This window comes from Melanerpes formicivorus, unplaced genomic scaffold (assembly GCF_026170545.1).
Source record: "Melanerpes formicivorus ecotype bairdi unplaced genomic scaffold, bMelFor1.0.p_v2 SCAF_1, whole genome shotgun sequence".
NCBI lineage: Eukaryota > Metazoa > Chordata > Aves > Piciformes > Picidae > Melanerpes > Melanerpes formicivorus.
In genome coordinates, this window is record NW_027142353.1 from 30,038,762 (window position 1) to 30,060,225 (window position 21,464).

At 40.5% G+C, this 21,464-nt stretch overlaps 1 protein-coding gene across 1 annotated transcript in view; it reads left to right on the forward strand.

Moving 5' to 3' along the window:
- AFF3 (ALF transcription elongation factor 3) overlaps positions 1 to 21,464 on the forward strand; it is a 365,437-nt gene that overhangs the window by 329,048 nt on the left and 14,925 nt on the right. Inside the window, exons 13-15 of the mRNA XM_068138610.1 lie at positions 2,696 to 2,897; positions 5,342 to 5,469; positions 20,738 to 20,801. Coding sequence (XP_067994711.1) covers positions 2,696 to 2,897; positions 5,342 to 5,469; positions 20,738 to 20,801 — 394 coding nt within the window. The remainder of the gene's footprint in view (positions 1 to 2,695; positions 2,898 to 5,341; positions 5,470 to 20,737; positions 20,802 to 21,464) is intronic.

The window sequence follows — 21,464 nt, forward strand, 5'->3', positions numbered from 1 at the left end:
TATGTTTAGGTGGGCCCTACCAAAGGCCAAGCAGAAGGCTGCAGCACAACTAGAAATTTGTAGCTTCTTCTCACAAACTCTGAGCCAAGCTTTTGATACACTTGGATACACTTCCAAAGAGCTATGGTGACTCTTGGATGCTTTAGGCCAACACTTCAACAGTGACATATAAGCATGGCTAGCCGTCATGTGTTTATGTTTGAAAAAAGGGGAGAAAAAAGATAGCATCAGCTTACATATTCAAATAGTGCTAAAGATCTTATGTTTTTTTAGAGGGAGAAGAAGAGCACAGTTGTCCATCTTACACTCCCTGATTCTTGCTTACAGTCATTAAAGCAAAACAGTTTGTGTTGTGTTTTAAAGATACCACATTATGGGAAACAGGAAAGGTTCTGAATTACAGTTCACAGAATCATAGAATCACAGAATGTTAGGGGTTGGAAGGGACCTTGAAAGATCATCTAGTCCAAACCCCCTACCAGGGCAGGATCACCTATACCAGATCACACAGGAATGCATCCAGGTAGGTTTTGAATATCTCCAGAGAAGGAGACTATACAACCCCCATGAGCAGCCAGTTCCAGTGCTCCAACACCCTCACAGTGAAAAAAAATTTCCTCATGTTTCCATGGAACTTCCTATGCCACAACTTTCACCCATTGCCCCTTGGGCTGTCATTGGGCATCACTGAGAAGAGCCTGGCTCCATCGTCTTGGCACTCACCCTTTACATATTTGTAAACATTCATGAGGTCACCCCTTATTCTCCTCTTCTCCAAGCTGAGGAGCCCCACCTCCCTCAGCCTCTCCTCATAAGGAAGACGTTCCTCTCCCTTAATCATTTTAGTGACACTGTGCTGGACTGTTTCAAGCAGTTCCCTGTCCTTCTTAAACTGAGGGGCCCACAACTGGACACAATATTCCAGATGTGGCCTCGCCAGGGCAGAGCAGAGGGGGAGAAGAACCTCTCTCCACCTACTATCCACACCCCTGCTAATACAACCCAGAATGGCGTTGGCCTTCTTGGCCACAAGAGCACATTACTGGCTCATGGTCATCCTTCCATCCACTAAGACCCCCTGGTCCTTTTCCCCTTCACTGCTCTCCAACAGGTCAGTCCCCAACCTATACTGATACATGGGGTTGTTCTTTCCCAGATGCAAGACTCTACACTTGCCCTTGTTGAATTTCATTCAATTTCTCCCCACCCGGCTCTCACTGAATGGCAGCACAACCCTCTGTTGGGTCAACCACTGCTCCCAGTTTTGTGTCATCAGCAAACTTGCTGGCAGTGCACTCTGTGACCTCATCCAGGTCATTGATGAATATATTGAATAGTACTGGTCCCAGTACTAACCTCGAGGGCCTCCACTAGATACAGGCTTCCAACTAGACTCCATCCCATTGACCACAACTCTCTGACTTCTTTCCTTCAACCAGTTCACAATCCACCTCACTACCTGATCATCCAGACCACACTTCCTCAGTTTAGCTGCAAAGATGCTGTGGGAGATGGTGTCAAATGCTTTACTGAAACTAAGATAAACCACATCCACTGCTCTACCATCATCTATCCACCTGGTTATGTCCTCATAAAAGGCTATCAGGTTGGTCAAACATGACTTCCCCTTAGTAAAACCATGTTGACTGCTTCATGGCTTCTTTCACATCTAGATTTAAAGACTTGCCGGATAACCGGACAGATGTATAAGAACACATTTAATTCGCTCTGTTCCCTGAAATTATGTGCTGAAATAAAATATGGTTTGTACCATATTCTTTTTTGTGATTCTATTAAGTGTATACTCTCTGATACAGTAACTATAAAGAAGTGAGAAATGTCCATAAAACATAATTGGCTGAATAAAGGGGAATGTGACAGGGAAAGGTATTGTGTTGAAATCGTCTGCCTGACCTAAATCACAGCTTTAGTCTTAATGAAAACTGTCTCCTTAAAAAAAACCAAACAACTTTTACTTTGAATGTGTTACTTTACCAACTAAATATTTCCTTCAAATTAATGCATCTGAAGTTTATTTATGGACATTTTTGTGGTCTGACTTCTCCTCAAACAAATAAATGAAAGCTGAATAGCATTTTTCTTTAGAAAACAGAGCAGCTCACATTTCTGTGTGTCTACTGTTTGCATATGTTTCTTTCTGTCTCCGCTACCAGGCTATCTTTCTTTGTCTTCACAATCTGTATTAGATTAGTATAAACAGTACTACTGAAGGCTGGACAGTGAGCACAAAGACTACACAGCCATTTTGAAACACATTTCCTGGTTTAGTTGACATATGGTTTTATTGCCATGGCTTATAAATTGTCACCCGTAATGGTGAAATAGGACTCCATAACCTGAACCTACACTTCAAAGCCTAATCTTCATCTCCAGCTGTCCCTTAAGAAATTGTGAGCAAGTGGCCATATATCTCTGTTTTGGGTTTTTTTTTAAGTACTCTGATACAGACTTTGTATTAACTCCAGAATTACAATTTGCCTTGAAGGCAAAGAAGAGAAACATGATACAAATTTGTAAATGAACTCTTGGTCCCAACACTGTAAGCTTGTTTACCAATGGACTTTATCCTGCCAGCAGATTTTTGTATTTATACAAAGTTTTGGTAACATATAAAACATTTACCTTTCTCAAACCCAGCTTTGTGACACTCCATTACTGTAATTTCCATTTCCAGCATGGCAATACCAATAAATAAAAATGAGAAAATGCTTCGGTCACCTGTCTCTCCCTTCTCTGATGCATCAAAACACAAATATTCCAACGATGATTTAACTTCCTCCAGCAGACCTAATGGCAGCAGTCTATTACCTTCCATCTCCTCCAGCAAAAAACATAAGGGTGAAATCCAGTCTCAGCCACATCCAGGAGACTTCAATGTAAGTTTATGCTGTTGTTCACAATATGAAGCCTAGTTATATATTTTTCATTTTGTATTGCAGTCTGTGATAGTTTTGCAGAATATTATCCCCACCCCCCACCCCCCCAAAAAAATGCAATAATGAATGTTGTCATTCAAAGTTCAGTTTTTCTGGTTTGAGGTTTAGCAAGACACAGAAGAAAGGAAAGAGAGCAGTCTGTAAAGCAGGCAAATAACAAAGGCTACATAAGCAAAAGGTAGAAGCTAATGGCCCCCAAAAAAAAGCTTTAGGCCTACAGAGTATTGCTTGGGCACTATGCAAGCACCCTACATCCAGAATTCGGGTGCATAAGGCCTCTACTCAGCCACTGCCTAACCACGAGTGTGTCTGCAGACAAGTTCTCCCACATATCCAACGACCTACTTTTTCAGACACTTATACTTACTACAGACACTGGTGAGCAGTTTAGTACCAGCCTCACAACTCTGCTCTATCAGAGCCCAGGTATTCAGATATTTATCAGAGAGTCTTGCTCACACTAAATGTGTCTAGAGTGCTTTTCCAGATAAGGCCACCATGTGGTAGCCATTGCCATCAGAGCAGTGAGAGAGGAGTACATTCTGCCACCAGTTATGAATGAGTTCTGTGATTAGGGCACTGGAGTAAAGAGCCTGTTAGCTCTTCTGATTGAGGGAATTCACAAATCTCTCTCTTACCTCAAAATCATACCCTACCCTCCATCCTAAAGCACACTGTTGATAGAAGATCAAGGCCAGAATATTGTCACATCCTCCCCTTGAAGTTGTTCTGCTTTGTGTGAAATACCTAGAAGCAGTTTGGGTATGATCATAATGATGTCCACTTCTGGAACATGTAGTCAAGTTGTTAGGGTACTCTGCTGCTGCTAGAAAGGCTTATCCTCCTTTTCTTGCTACAAAACCCGTTCACATATTTTTTCCAATATCTATTTGTTGCATTTGTCATTTCATAAGAGGCATCATAAGAGGTGTTGAAAGACTAAGTATTAGTGCCTAAACAAATTTTAGGAAAATAAACTACCTTAATTCTAGCAGTGGTCTTTTCCACCCACTTTTTGTGTGGTGATTATGGTCCCATTGTATATGTTAAGTATATACGTATGTACTTCAATATATTTCTTTTTTTGAGAGTAAAGGGGCAAAATAGTAACTACAGTCTTAATTTTGGACACTTTTTTAAAAAAACAAGCTATCATAAATTATGTGGGTTTGATAAATTGTAATAAATTTAATTACATAAATATGTTACAATAAAACATTATTTTAACATATTGTTGCCAGTAATTTAAATTTACATGGATTAAATGTACTTCTTTTAAACATTTTAACTTCTAGAACATAAGTTTAGGGGTTAATAACCCTTTCAGAACTATAAATTGTATGATTCTTCACTGAGTGTCAAACACAATTTAAATTCCTTCACAAGAAAATTTGCTGGAAATCGAAAGTGGTGGTTGCTTTATGATCCACAACCTTAGCAAATGCTTTTCACTCAGATTTTCTGCATAATCCAGCAGTGCGCCATTTGGTCAACATTTTCAGAACCTTTGCAATGGAATTCTTATGTATCTGGTTATTTATCTGAAAACTTTAGCCTGCTGAACTGATCTGGATATGCCACATAAAAGATGAGAGGTTTGATGAATTAGCTTTAGTTTATTCCATTTTCCCATCTGGCACCTAACTGGAATGCCAAAGCAGTCCTCTAAGTTTCTATCAGAGACCACAAGCCAGGGAGTGGCTTTTATCCATTTGAGCTTTCTGTCTATTTCTTACGGCGTTTCTTTGTCACCTGACAAAAAAATGGTTTGTGGTAATGATTATCAATCAAAACCAACCTGGGGCCCTCTGCTTTGCACTGTACTGATGCGCGGTAGCCCACACAGCAGGTCACAGGGTACGTAAGGCCATGAGCTGAGGAAATGCATGAGACCCTGCCAAAAGTCACGTGTGGCACAGAGCAGTGGTCTTTCAAGTTGATCAGCAACGCAGAGCAGAAAGAAACCTGGACTTTGGGCTACAAATTCATCGTCACAACCACAGCAGCAGTGCAGCATGAAATGAGTCAAACAATGCTAGTTTAGATGATGACAACTAGAGATATAACTACATCTTCTAAATGACCACAACAGATCTGTTCTTTAATAATTTCACTTACTGTGTTTCAGAGTGTTTTGATAGTTGCTGATAGTTCAGCTCAGTTTCTTCTGTATATCATATTGAAACTCAAGCCCTTTAGAAAGTGCACTAAGTAATCTCTGTGAATTTGTGGCTGTCAGCAATAAGACAGCTGTACATACTCCCTGCAGAAATAGTAGAAAAAGTAACTGCCAATTTACAATGCAAAGACATTCTGCTTTATGAGTTGCTTTTTTGAAGTTAGTGGGCAATTCCTCAATGCCTTCTCTTCTGTTTGTTGTCTAGAAAGCAGTTCACATCAATTCAGAAAATGTTCTTCTCTGCAATAAGCCACAGTCTCAGACAGAATCTTGGTCACTCATGTCCAGCACACCCAGGGACTGCAGAAGGACAAAGCTTATCTTTGATGATATGTAAGTACAGATGACTTTAAAATAAAGCAAACAATGTAATTTCCTGCATTTAAAAATGTTGTCCAACAGGAAGTGAGACATAGACAGAAGAATTATAATAATACTGTATGTACGTTGAGAAACAATTGAGACATACTATAGAAACTCTAATTTTTCATCATAAATTAAGCCTCCAATCATCAGGAGCAGAGAGGACTGGCTGTTCTCTAAAGGATAGAGAGCCAGGAGTCAAGGGGCAGAATGTAGGCCTGGCAGGGCAGGAGCCATGCTAGTCCCAGGTCTAGTCCCACAACACCCAAGTTGGGTGAGCCAGGCAGACCCAGGAGTGGAATCAGCTTCAATCAAGAGCCCAGATCCTCAGCCAAGTCCATGATGATGAAGCAGGTTCAAGGCAAGGCCAAGAAGTCAGATCAAGATCAGATTTAGTGATGGTCAGACACATCTCAGTGACTGTCAGGTGTGCAGGTCCACCTGAGAAGACAATACTCAGATCAGAGTTCACATCACTGAGGAACATGGTCAGGCACAAACATGCTGTGAAAAAGCTGAAGACAGGTACACTTCCAATGAGTTGGACCCGAGCTTAGATGGTTTTCTTTAGGCCATGGGAAGAGGGAGGAGACCATTAAGGCTTTATTAGTACCCTTGGGGCACCAGCATTAATTATGCAAACATCAGACTATCAAGTTATACAGACCCATAGCAAGGTGGGGTGAGAGAGGCATCCTTCTTCTGCACCTTTTGGAGCAAGGGGAAGATGACATATGGGAGCCTTGTATCCATGAGCCTTGACAGCTGCAGCTGTCATTGCTGCTGCTGCTGCTGCTGCTTTGGAAAAGATCTCACAATAGCAGGGCAAGTAGGAAGCAGCAGTGATTAGCATGAGTAGAGGGACACTTGACCCCTTCCACTCCACTACATCCTTCAAACATACCCTGCTCTCCTCCTCTGAAAATTAATTTAAACCTGTAATTTTCCTTCTTTTCTTTTTGGTAAATTTAAATTGCTGGTTTGTTTCCCAAGGTCATTTAGGATGTGATATTACTTAGATAAGGTATAGAGGTGAAACAGATGGTTGACATCCTAGTAACTAGAGAAATCAAGATTATTTTTGACTGGTAGTCTTGTGGCCTGATAACGCTGATTTTTTTCTTGTTAGTGTAGAAGAGGTTCTGTTCAAATTATGTGTCAGACTGCCGGAAGCTCTGTAAACTGGGTGATTTTCATGTGCCTTTTGTACTCCCACACCTTTTGTTTCATCCACAACATCTCTAACTATGTTATACCAAAGGAAATCCTGGAGTAATTGCTTTGTTTCTTCAGGAACTGCTTTCTACAAGAATTGAGAATTTTTAACAATGATAGTAATAAGGTTTGTTCACACTAGCTGGTCTCAGGGACAGCTAGATGGACAGCAGCCTCTCATAAAGAGAATCCATGTTTAATAATATAAGGCATAAATAATTCCCACAGACTTGCTGTCTACAACTACCTGAAGAGTGGTTGTAGCCAGGAAGGGGTTGGTCTCTTCTCCCAGGCAAGAGGACACAGTCTGAAGCTGTGCACCAGGGGAAGTTTAGACTCGAGGTGAGGAGAAAGTTCTTCACTGAGAGAGTCCTTAGCCATTGGAATGGGCTGACCAGGGAGGTGGTGGAGTCACCATCCCTGGAGGTGTTCAAGAAGGGATTGGATGTGGCACTTGGTGCCATGGTTTAGTCATGAGGTCTGTGGTGACAGGTTGGACTTGATGATCTTTGAGTTCTCTTCCAGCCTTGGTAATTCTGTGATTCCGTGATTCTGTGATTCAAAAGTGTGTAATTGTTTCATATATCAAGAAAAGAAGGCTGGTAAGATTAACTTCTTTATGTATTCATGGCAGTTATAAGGCTATGTAAGTTGTATAAGTGTACCACATTTTTCTGCCCCTTTTGAAGAAAACTCAACCCTATGTATGTATCTTTAATTTTCTTCCTTCTCCACCACCTTCCATGTTTTTGACATTTATGCAACAGTCTCCACTGAGGAAGTTTGAAGCTGTTTAGAAGTACTATCTAACTTTTCATAGCTCTCAGAATACTTTAAAATCTATAACTTACAGATTACAGAATGATAGATGTTGGAAGAGACCTCTGCATATCATTTAGTCCAACCCACCTGCCAGAGTAGGTTCACCTAAGCAGGCTGCATCCAGACAGACTTTGAATTACTCCAGAGATAGAGACTCCACCAATTTTTTCGGCAGCCTGTTCCAGTGCTCTACCACCCTCTAGTAAAGTTTCTCCTCATGTTTAGATAGAACTTCCTATGTTCAAGTTTGTGCCCATGACCTCTTGTCCTGTCTCTGGGTACTACTGAAAAAAGACTGTCCCCTCCCTCCTGACACCCACCCTTCAAGTATTAATAAGTATTGGTAAGATCCCCCCTCAGTCTAGAGGGCTAAAAAGCCCCAAGTTCCTTGGACTTTCTTCATAAGAGAGATTCTCTTGTCCCCTAATCATCTTCATGGCTCTTTACTATGTGGCAATTGTAGCAATAAGCAGTGTGAGCAGTCTGGCAATATAAGCTTAGAGCTTGACATGGTGGTAGGCCATGCTTAGCATAAGTGTAGAAGTAGCCAGCAGTTTAGCAAACAGTGGTGTGCTAGCAGCATGTAACTAAAGCAAGGTACTGGTAGCTATAAACGCAGAGAGTTATCTTGGAATAACAGGATGCATACGTCGATCAACAACCTCGCGTGATATTAGAAGTTTAACCAATAATCTATAACAGTATGATGTGGGGTCACTTGTGGGGAACCAATGGAGCTATGCCAACGATGCTCTGCCAGTCTATATAAGTTGTAGAGGTTCCTTAATTAAACGAACAATACTAGATCATACTGGTTGTCCATACTGATTCCGTACTCTGTCGTCAACATTACTGTACCCTCTCAAGCAGTTCCCTGTCCTTCTTGAGCTGGGTAGCCCAGAAGTGGACACAGTACTACAGATGAGGCCTCACTAGGGCAGGGCAGATGAGAACCTGCCTCAGCCTCCTTGCCACACTCTTCTTGGTGTACCCCAGGATACTATTGGCCTTCTTGGCCACAAGGACAGGTTGCTGCATCTGTGGTTTTTCCTGAGTACGATATGTTGATCCTGGACCTGCTTGTCTCAACACAGAGAGCAGAAATACAACCGACAGACCGGAGGTGACCACTGCCACAGGGTGGGCAAAATGGCCCAGAGCTGCAGAGCCGGTGGCTATTTACTGAGACGTACGTGAATGTTACAGTGCCACTTTCCCACTGCCTGCCTCATTAAGCCCACTGATCTATCTTTATTTTAACGGGTGCCTTTCTCCCCACTTGCCTACCCATCCATTTCTAAGAGGCAATACTATGTCATTTTTTACTCCCATCCTTTTCTCACATGGTTTGGAGATACAACATCTCTCATCAACTCCAGGGCCTCACAGACACAAAGGCCATCTACACATTCCATTATTATTCCCATTTTGGATTCCTACAGTCATCCTGTTGTCCACCAGAACTCTCAGGTCTTTTTCCACAGAGTTGCTTTCCAGCAGGTCAGCCTCTAACCTGTACTGATGTATGGTGTTAATCATCTCTAGATGCAGTACCCTACATTTGCCCTCATTAAACTTCATAAGGTTATTCTCTGCCCAGCTCTCCAGCCTGTCCAAGCCACGCTGGATGGCAGCACAGTCTTCTGGTGCATCAGGCACTCCTGCCAGTTTTGTGTCATCAGCAAACTTGCTGAGAGTACACTCTCTCCCTTCATTCAGATCATTGATGAATATATTGAGCAGGACTGGACCCAATACTGAACCACTTGTTACAATTCTTCAACTAAACTCTGTGCCACTGGCCACAGCCTTTGAGCTCTCTCTCAGCCAGTTTGCAATCCACCCTACTGTCCATTCATCTAACCCACACTTTCTAAGTTTTCCTGTGAACATGCTGTGGGAGATGGTGCCAAACACCTTACTGATGTTTGCCAGCTTCCTCAGCACTTGCAGGTGCATTGCATCAGGACCCATGGAATTGTGGATATCCAGTTCATTTAACCGATGTCTAGCTTGATCCTCCTTAACCAGGAGAAAGTCTTCCCTCCTCCAGACTTTCTGTGTTACCTCCTGAGACTGAGGGTCAGACTTAGCAGTGAAAACTGAAGCAAAGGTGACATTCAGTAACACTTCCTTCTCTGTATCCTCTGTCACCAGGTCACCCACCTCATTCAGCAGTGGGCCCATATTCTGCATGTTGTTTCTTTTCCTGGTAATGTACTTGAGGAAGCCCTTCTTGTTGTGTTTTACATCCTTTGCCAGATTTAATTCCAAGAGGTCCTTAGATTTCCTTGTAGCATCTCTACATACTCTGGCAACTTTCCTATATTCTTCCAAAGTGGCCAGTCCCTTTTCCACATACTGTGAACTTTCTTCTTCCATCTGAATTTTTCCATTCCAAAAGCTTCTTGCTCATCCATGCACATCTCTTGCCTTCCCTGCTTGATTTTGTACTCATGGGGATGTATCTATTTTGAGCTTACAGGAGGTGGTACTTGAATATCGACCATCTCTCTTCACCCCCCTATCTTCTAGAGCCCAAACCCAGACATCCATTGCAGCACTCCAGTCATACCACCATATTTCTGTAATGGTGACTAAGTCATAGCTATCCTGTTGCACAATGGCTTCCAACTTCTCCTATTTGTTGCCCCTGCTTCATGCATTGGTATAGATGCATTTGAGCTGGGCTATAATTTTTGCCCCTAGATTTGCAACTTGTTTAAATCACAGTTTAAACATGTACACACAAGGCAGAATGGTATCACTGAAAAATGTCAAAATTTTAGAATACACTCATCCCTATGGGGACAGGCTGCAAGAGTTGGGGTTATTCAGCCTGGAGAAAAGAAGGCTCCGAGGAGACCTTATAGTGGCCTTCCAGTACCTGAAGGCGGCCTACAATATAGCCAGGAAAGGACTTTTTACAAGGGCTCTCAGTGATAGGGTGAGAGGGAGTAAATTGAACCTTGAGGAAGGTAGATTTAAACCAGATATTCAGAAGAAGTTCTTTTCAGTGAGGGTGGTGAGACACTGGAACAGGTTGCTCAGGGAGGTCATGGATACTCCTCCCTAGAGGTATTGAAGGCTATGAGCAAGCTGGTCTAGTGTAAGGTGCCCCTGCCCATGGCAGGGGGTTGGAACTAGATGATCTTTAAGGTTCCTTCCAACTCAAACCGTTCCATGAATCAGTGAATCTGAATTAGAAAAAAAGTGCTATCAGAAACAGATACAATGGAACTGTTCTATCTTCATCAGATTGCTGACAGAAAACAAGGGGCCTGGTTTGTTTCACTCTTCCTCTAGCATACTGTCATGGGAAAACCGCACCTTGTCTAAGATGCTGTTATCACTTGCCTTCTCTGTTAGTGACACGTGATTTCTCTGGCAGGTGTGTTCAGTAAAACTGTTCCACATTTTCAGGGAGGGATACAATTAAACTGTGTGTAGTGCCTTACATGTAGGATGTCCCCAAGCAACTTGTGGCCCCTTAAAAAAAAAAAAAAAGTCTAAAAAGGCAAATAAAGTAGAACACAGGATCAAATGTCTTAATTTTCCCTTAAAACCCAGAAATGGTTTAATGCCTGTTATGCCAACTAGAGAAGGGAGATTTTCATGTACTACAACTGTCATCCACAACCTGTTCCCAGGAATTACCACCAGAATACCAGCAATACTAGACCTTGATTCTGAAATCACTGTGCAGTGAAGTCACTGAAATGCAGTGAATTAGACTGGCTGCAAATGTTGAATGTCAACAGATTTGACTCATGTTAGGAGGATCAGATTAAACATGGCAGCCATTGTCTTTCAAATTTGTATAGTACTACAGCGGAGGATTTGAAGAAATGCAATACAGTAGGTTTAAAATTATATAGTAATCCTAATGGCAGCATTTGTTCAAAATTATGCCTGTGAAGTATTTCAGCTCATAATCCATGAAGTTCTGAATTACTGTAATCCAACCATGGCTTTAAAGTCTTCATTTTAATCAGACTCTAGTTTTTAAGAGACTAAATCCCTTCTATTTGATTCAAAACAACAACTGATTTTTTTTTACCAGTCAGTCTCTTTGCTATACTCTCAATTTATTTTCTCGAGATCATTGACAACAGCTGTCACTAGAGATAAATTGGAACACAAGTAGGTCAATAAAAACTGTATCTTGCTTGGCAGAGTGCTGTATACACATACACAGCAATATAAAATAAACACAGCTAACAGACCTCAAAAGGCAGGCAAAATCCTGCACCCCCTGGTTTGCCATTGTTTACAGCCTGCTCTAAATATGCTTCAAGGTACCTAGATGCCACATATATAAACAACATCAATGGTGTTTCCAGTACTAATTCTTAACACATTTTCCTGGATTTCTGGCTATTTCTAACTCTATGAAGACAACATTTTCAAGGCTACAAGCAAACTCGCCTCCAGATCCCAGCAGCAGAGTTGGATCTCTCAGATAGGAGGAGAACAGTTTCTGTCACCAGTCTCTCCCAGTCTTTCCTTCACCTCTGCAACAGGAGAGCAATGAGCGCATGCCTGCAGCAGGTGATGTGCACCCTCCAAACCCATACTGAGCATGAGGAAGTCTCACCTAAGCTCCCATGGTGTTTACAGTTCTACCACACCTCTGGTACTTAAGAGAGCATGTTTTCCTCTGGTATTGAAGAGAGCATGTTTTCTTCGAGTTTGGTGGCAAACATTTGTTTCTTCTTGGAGAGCTAAAAATCCATCCCAGTGTAACTCAGAGATTGTCTTCTTGTGCTGGATCACAGAGCAGTGTGGGTTTTGATCATCCCCAATGCCAGGATTCAGGTGTGGTGTGTAGGAGATAGTCTAATGCCTCTATTTGTAGCTTAATTCCCAAGTCACATTTGCTGTTCCTGTCACAGTGGAAAATATCTTTACATATGTGTGAAGGTTGTATTTCAAGTCCGTTTTCCACAATATAATCACCTAGAAGTTTTTCTTGTGGACTAGAAGGCTCACTGTAATGGCCCTAGAGTGCAAAGGCTCTGATTCTTCAAGGAAACCTGGGAGTTTTCATGATCATTTTTTCAATATATAAAGGATATTTTTATCTTCCAGTGATAACAAGTCCTACTAGCAAATTATCATAACCACTTTAGCCTAGAGAATCACAGGAAGACTGTCCAAACTTATTTTTAGCCTGGGAGTAGCCCATTCATCTTAGAATCATAGAATGGTTTGGGAACGGTAGGAAGGATGTTCCATCCCTCTCATTGTCTTGGCAACCAACACAGAGTCATGGGGAGCTGCAGAGGGACGGCAATGACGTAATGCACTTGAGAAATGTGAATTCCCAAAATCCCTATCAGATGCTTTCCCGGTCTTCTAGTGTCTGATTATTATTTATTTAAAGTCTTATGATTATTGAAGTTTCTTAGGCAAGCATTGAAGGACAGGAACCCTGGATAATCTTTTTTTCAGGACTGACTGTGCCTGTCAGTGTTGATACCCCTCTCCTTGTCTCAGGTTTCACATGTACTGTCACTCAGTTTCAGCCACACCATGGCTTCTCATTCATCAGAGCTAGGAACATCAGAACTGGCTACCAGCTAGTGCTTCTCCCAGAATGATCTTCCTGCCTTTGGTTTTCAGTTGCCTCTGGAGAATTCAAGGTGTGATTCCATGGTATTTTAGAACAATATAGATCTGGACAGTTATAGTCCTGCTCTCTTTCCCTAAGTCTGACTGTAAAGGTTTTTGCCAAACCTTAGAGTGAAATAGTAGATTTCAGAGTATCAATTTAATATACATTGAAAGAAACCCACTTGTAGTTCATCTGCAAGGATGTAATGTTTTCTCCTCCTGCTTTTAATACAGGAGCTGAAGTCCCTATTATTACTATTTTTTTCATTCCTCTCTCTCTTCTCTTGTACACTTTGCCCTTGCATGTTGTAGTCTAGATACTGATTTCACATGGATATCTTTAAGTCATGAATCTGGGTCATGCCCAGGAAATTGTAGTAGATTTTGACTCTTTCTCATGATCTCTTGTATTTCACTTCATTGCCAAGATTAGTCTAGGGAGTTTTGCATTTTTTGCCCAAACAGGAATCTCCACTTATCCTTAATTTAATTTAGATTAGGTGCCAAGCTTTACTTTTGTCTACTAGTTTTGCAATAATAACTCCCTCTCTAGGCATCTGCGCTTTTCATCTATTCATCTAAGCAAAGCTGTCGAGCCTGTTATACTAAACCCATCAAGACAGTAGCTGGATAGTTGTGTTATTGCATATTTTTTCATAGAATCATAGAATCACAGAATCAATAAGGTTAGAAGAGACCTCAAGGATCATCAAGTCCAACCTGTCACCCAAGACCTCATGACTACTAAACCATGGCACCAAGTGCCATGTCCAGTCCCCTCTTGAACACCTCCAGGGATGGTGACACCACCACCTCCTTGGGCAGCCCATTCCAATGGCTACCAACTCCCCCTGTGAAGAACTTTCTCCTCACCTCGAGCCTAAACTTCCCCTGGTGCAGCTTGAGACTGTGTCCTCTTGTTCTGGTGCTGGTTGCCTGGGAGAAGAGACCAACCCCCTCCTGGATTCCAATCATATCCTTTGTTCCTATCTTTCTGAAATTTCTATAGCACTATCATTTAAATGGGTCACAAATGCTCTCTGTCTGCTGAACTTCCCAGACCTGTGGGGTCTAACCATAGTGAGTGTGACTCCCATAACAGGGTACCCACTTTGTAGAGTGCCATGGGCTTTTACTGAGCCTGTCTACCACCATATGCATCATGCCTCAGACACAAGAGTGCCATGTGCCATAAAACAGCATTCATTTTAAGCCATGGAATGGGCAGGAAGCCATGATATGTCATAGGGAGAATGCTACTTTGTATAATAATACCTGCTCAGCTCTATCCTTTACCCTCAAGATGATCACCTTTATCTGTGATCCAGCATGCCATACATGATCCTGACACAGGTCCCAGTATGAAACAGCAAGTAGGCCAGGCTCTGCACACCTGGGTGCACCAGTTTCTTCTGATTTTGCCCCTAGCTCTGATCATATTTTGAGGGTGCTCATTTTACTGTCCTACTCCTTTCCAGCACACTCACTTTTTAAGGTCTGGATTACTAAAGTTGTGAAACTGGTCCTATATTTAGAATTATGATATCAACTGCTTTTATTACATGCAATTGTTGTACACTGAGGAAGCACTAGTTTGTTTTTTTATAACACTTCAGCAGCATTATCTCTGAAGGGTATTAAAAATATGCACTTGGCTACATTTATGATATTTAATTGAACTTTTATTAGTTTTCTTTAATGTATCCTCATAAAACACCATACCACGGTAAGAAATAATGTGCAAGTGGTAGATTATGTAAATGAAGCAGAAAATGCTATAGTTTAGTATTTAGTTCATATAAAATATAAAAATTAGATGAAAAATGTGTTTTTCAATGCAGTTATAATTAAAATTGCATATTGGAGCCTAAGCTATACTATACTCTGTAAATACCAGTGGTTGCTTTGAGTTCCAAGGAGATTATGTTGCAGTAGATGCTGATGAATTACTGTATGAAGGAAGGCTTTTATTGATTCACTTTGTTTGATTCTCTTCCCTCTTTTTTACTGCATGAGTTTACATTTTTGCAATTATCTGATGAACTGGAGTAAATTAAATTCAGAGAAGGCAGCAAAAGACAAACGTGGCAGAAGTGCTCTATAATGGCACAGAGCTAAATGGACTGAGAGAAACATGTGCACACAGAAGCATTTCACCTGGGTAATGGTACCACCATTCTTAGGAGCTCAACAGCCCAGAAATTCTGAAAGGCTGCTTCTGGAATGGGAATAATTATGATGTCCACAGCCTTCTCACCTCATGCTGGGGTCCTGCACAACACAACAAGCAATGGAAATGCTGTCTTTCCTGCTGGTTTCCAGCATGCTCCCAGAGAAAGTAGTGGCAAGACGAGTGAGAGAAATCCTGGACAGTAGTGGTTTGTTTGATAAATTTCATCCTGGATTCAACCACAGCCATGCTACTGAGGCTGCCCTTGTCAAAGTCATAAATGGTTTGAATGCCACTGCTGAAAAGGAAGCCTGGCCTTGTTTGTACTATCAGATCTAGCCATGGGGGGGTTATTCTGTAAAAGGCTGGATTCTGTTGCAGTGCCTAGGTGACTGGCTGGTGTTGACTGAGAATGTGTTGAAATGGTTCCAGCAGTACTTGATTGCTTTCTCAAATCAGCATAGTAGGATAAATTCTCCTCGAGAGCAGCCAGTTTCACATAATGACACTTGATCACCAGCAGCCTGACTTAGTTGGCACTGTTGCTTTACACTCTTTCTTTTGCCTTTCAGAGAGATATATGAGATGCATTGGAGCAGTGTATTAGAACTCCTTTTTGGCATTGTTGAAGAGGACTATATTTCTAAAAGTACCAACAATCAGATATTCAGAAACAAAAGACTTGCTTGTGGAGTCAAAGTTATTAATAGAGATAAGACAGTTGTTTGTACCTGTTAATTTGAAGTCACACTGCTTTTTAACTTTTTTTAAGAGGCCTGAATTCTGTCTGTAAATCTAGAGTGAGAGTGATGACACCAATAGATATCTACAGTTGTAAATAACTTCAGAGCAGAATCTGACTCAGTTGTCTGAAAACCAGAAGTCGCTGAGTAACTTTCCATGGGACTTCAGTTTACATTTCTGACCAGTAAGCCTAACAAAGAGACTCCAATGCTTCCTCTGCTAGTACAATTTTAATACTGTAGAAGTTTTCTCTATTCTCTGCCTTCCCAGGCTATAGCAAGGCTATGATCTGCAGAGGGATGGCAAACCTTAGACCACAGATCTTTCTGAATCCCATTAATGGGAAAATTTTGTTTCTCATCAAGATGCCTCTAGTATCTGAAATTAGCATCCAGTGAGGTTACCTGCAAATTCTCCAGTCTGAGACCATTGCCAAGGTAACTAAATAGGCCAAGCTGCATGCAGAGGATATTTGGATGAAACTTCATGTTTGTAGCAAATATGGGTTCTCAGTCACTATAACTTGAGGGTCTGTAAAATCAGAACGATTAACAATCTTTTGTGAACTTCCTGGATACAAAATGTGCAGTGAGTCTGGTTTCTTATGTGTCTGTGAGCTGAAGTCACCTGTTACCTTTAAGGAGGCTATAGAAGAGTGGTTTTTTCTGTTGGTGTTTTTTGGTGGTTTGTTCTGGTTTGTTTTGTTTTTTACTTCATGACATAATAATTTAAACTAATGTACTGGATTTGAAAAGACAATTTATGTTCAAGTTCAATGGGAACCAAAACAAAACTGAATTTGAAACCTATCTCATTAAAAAAAATGACAAGGATATCTTTATTATGTTACTAAAATGATAAAAGAAATGCATGCAATGTATATAAATATACATTAAATCTATAGGACATTTCAGCTTTCCATTTTCACTCAACATACACATTACTAATCTGAACAGGAAATTTATTAATATGTAGTGATAAATTGAAGAGTAGTATTTCACAGGTAGCATAAAGATATCAAAATTTGACTTGGCATGTATATTAACACTATTGAGCAAACTTTATTAAAAAATAAAATAAAACAAAATAAAATAAAATAAATAAAATAAAATAAAATAAAATAAAATAAAATAAAATAAAATAAAATAAAATAAAATAAAATAAAATAGAATAAATCATACCCAATCCATTTTCCCAATTAATCTAATTTCTGTTAGGCATCCCCTGATTTGTAAATCAGTCTTGTATTTTTCCTACAGAAATACCTAAGCATTCACATTAAGAATGTATGTGCTTTGTTTTAAAATTATTCTGAACAGAACAGAATAGAATAGAATAGAATAGAATAGAATAGAATAGAATAGAATAGAATAGAATAGAATAGAATAGACCAGGTTGGAAGAGACCTTCAAGATCATCGTGTCCAACCTGTCATCCAACACTACCCAACCAACTAAACTATGCAAATGGCCTTTTCACAGTTTCTTCTTTATATATTACGCCTTCCAAAAAACAGTTGGTGATAGTAAAAACTGATTATTTCTGGTTTTGCACATTGCATTATGATTAACCACCTCAGAGCTGGTTTCTTGGTTCAGTAATGTGTGTGCCTCTTGCTAATACCCTCATTGCTGATCATAACTAGGGAGAATAAATCCTGCTGCAAGCTGAAAACCGTTTTACAATTAACTTATAAGTAGACCATAATTGCATTGTGTTATCTCACTTTGTTTTTACAGCCTCTTACCATGCTTCAAACAAGCAAATGAGACATGTAGTGCTAGGTGATATATGGGAGGGAATGTTGCAAAGGACATATTTTAATGACCTGAGTTTTTAAAGAATTCTTTCAATGGTTCTGAAAACATTGCTAGTTTTCTGTAGCAAGCTAACACTTTTCAATGTGTAATATTTTATAACTGGCCAAGACCAAATTCAGATGGTTCATGTTATTAAGATAATGTTAGCATCTTACTGGGCACAGGAAGTATTTGCAGCTGCATTAGGTTATGAGATCCTGGGGGACAAACCTGCCTTTAGCCATTTTCTGACCTACTAGGTGGAGTAAGCTGGGGAACAATTCCACTCTGGGGAGAATAATATTTTAAAGAAAGTTGGAGCAAAGAAATGGGTTTTCTTCTTATCAACAAGATTTTTAGGGCAAAGGTCATTCATAATTAGCCAGATTATTACCATCTAGGGATGTTTAGCCTTCTCTTCAAAATAAGGTTGAATAAACTTCTGTGATGCCATCAAATATCCTTGAAACTGTGTGCACCTAATTAGAAGGAAACAGACTAATGCGCTGCCAAATAGCCCTGTGGTTTCAAGGAAGTAGGTATGGATGTCCTTTTCTCTCAGTAGGCTCCCCCCTTTCTCCTACTGATCTCACTTATGGATCTGAGCATGTCCTTACTAATAACAGCCATAATGTTTTCTCATCCATCCCAATGACTCAGTGCTTAGATCTGTATCTTCTCTGACTGACACAACATAGTTTTTTAAACCAATATGCTGAGAAATTCCAATTAATTTTTTTTAATAGGGTTCTGTACTGGTTTGGGCTGGTGTAGAGTTAATTTTCTCCATGGCAGCTTGTATAATGCTGAGTTTTGGACCCGTGGCTGAAACAGCACTGATAATACAGGGATATTTTAGCTATATTGCCAGCAGGGCTCACACAGCCTCACAGAAGCCTTCTGCGACTCACACCACCTCACCAGTGAGTAGGCTAGGGGTGCACAAGAAGTTGAGAGGAGACACAACTGGGACAGCTGACCCCAAATGACCAAAAGAATGTCCCATGCCAGCAATAAAAATGGGAGAAGTAGAAAAGGGTGAGATTCAGAGTGATGTCATTCATCTGCCAAAATCACTGTTAAGTAAGTGAAACCCTGCTTTCCTGGAGATGGCTGAATACCTACCTGCTGACAGGAAGCAGTGAATGAATTCTTTATTTTGGTTTGCTTTATCTGTTTGACTTTACCTGAGTGCACACATTTTCTCACTTTTACTCTTCTGATTCTCTCCCCCATCCCACTGGAGGGAAGTGAGTGAATGGCTGTGTAGGGCTGAACTGCCTACTGGGGTTAACCTACAACAGATTGCTGAGTGGCAATAATGCCACATCATTTACATTATCAAGTGCTTAAAAGCTCAAGTAGTAAAACCATCAGAATTCATACTCTGACTACTCAGGAATATCTCATTTTCATTGAATACAGCCAAAGGGATGACACTCTAACCAATACTAACCAACTATTTCACAAGGCAAAACTTCCTTCTCTGAAAGAGCTGAGGATATGGCAGTAACTGCAGCATAAGCTGAGAATCACAGATTCATAGAATTGTTTAGGTTGGAAAAGATCTTTAAGGTCATTGAGTCCAATCATTAGCCTAACACTGCCAAGTCAACCACTAAACCATGTCCCTAAGCACCACATCCACACATCTTTTAAACACTTGCAGGAACAACCACCAGGTCCCTGGGCAGCCTGTTCCAGTGCTTGGCAGCCCTTTCAGTGAAGAAATTTTTGCTGATGTCCAATCTAAATTTCACCTGGCACACGTTGAGACCATTTCCTCTTGTCTTACCACTTGTAACTTGGGAGAAGAGACCAACACCCACTTCGAGAAGAATAAGGACATGTTTTAGCTTAGAGAACAAAGAAGGCCACCTCCCACACATATGATACTACAAGAATCTGCAGTATTAGGAAATGTGAAGACTTTTATGAAAGGCAACAACTGACAGTTGTACCTGAAGTTATAGCCTGAAATGAAATGGCAAGTAGCTGTTCTCCAAAGTAAATGAGAAAGGTGAAGGAAGAGATGAAGAAATTTGCTTGAGCCATGAGGAGCTCATTGAGATGGTGGCCTTGCCAAGGAGACATCAGTTTGTGTTTGCATCTTGAATTGAGGTGTTTAAGTCTGGATCTTAAACAAACTTTTGAATTTTAGCACAGAGAAAACAGTTGAATTTGTGCCCTGCAGTCAGTAGATCAGGCAGGTAAGGAAGGGATGGAGTCTCTGAGATCCATTTGAGGAGAAATCAATGGAGAAATTGTCATGAGCAGTGGCAGTGGAATTGCAACAGGCAGCCCACCTCCACCAAGTTAGAGATGAACTCCAGTTAGCAAAAGTAAACAGCACTCTCAGCGTGCTTACAGATAAGAGGGAGAAGGGAGGTGAGATGGCAGTTGTGGAAGCAAGCAGGTTCAGTGTGTGTTTTCAAAGTGGAGAGAATAAATACACACTTTTTTGAGATGAGGGAAAAGCCAATGCAAGTGACATTGAACAGAGAAGAGTTGAAAAAGAGGTAAACAAGCACCAGGGAGGGAAGACTGAATAACTTGTTCCACTCAATGCTTGCATCCATTTTGCAGATCAAAACAGCACTAATTTGGGAAGCAGTTTATATAACCCATAAAAATACATTTTATTAGCTTTCTTTTGCCTTGAATCACTGACTTCTAAAGAAAGAAAACAGCCATAAATGCTATTGTCTCCACAGGTAGCAGTTTGGAAATAGAGTATTCATAGTTACATGATAAGTGTATTTTCTTCATTAAAAAAATGTTTGCAAATCAGGTTTAAAATAAGGGAAAAATAACTTGAAAATATTCTGCACTTCAGAAAATAATAAAATGTCTTCTTATTTTCCCCTGGTAGGCCACACAATGCAGATTACTTTATGCAGGAAGCTAAGCGGAAGAAGCATAAAGCAGATGCAATGGTGAGAACATTTTCTTTGCAGTTATGTTGATCCAAATTATTTTTGCAGTGCAGTTCCTTCATCAGTGCAGTAGTGCTGGGGTAATTATAAAATCTATTATAAGGATGGCTAGGCTTGTTAAATTATGAAATGTTTATATAATCAAATGTTCATAGCTCAATAAACTATGACTTGACAAATAATGACTTGCTGAGATAAAGGCCTGGATAAATAAAACTTTCCGTTTATTCCTTTGCTTTAATTAGTAACTATAGTAATGGAGGCTGTGTAAGGGATCCACATACCTATCTTCTAATTTTAACTAGCTAGCTAGATCCTATAATTCTCCAAATTTGTATTTTTTTTAAAGAGCTTTGGCTCTTAGGTGCCAAAAGAATCCTGGTTTCACATCCAATGTTTCATAACGTAATCAGAAGCACACAAGAAATTTGTGTAACCCTAGAGGAACACCTTGCAGACAAAGGACTGTTGTGACAAATAAATTCTTGGCTCTGGCTGTGAGACCTTTCTGAAAATGCAGCCGTTAAGAGAAAGGGAAATTTGAGGTTATATAGAACACTAAAGAGATGCTTGTCTTTCTAAACAAATGGGTGCAACAGAGTACTCACTGCTCCAGGAGGGCTCCACTTAGCCATTTGTTAGTGTTCTCCAAGGCTGGGTTTG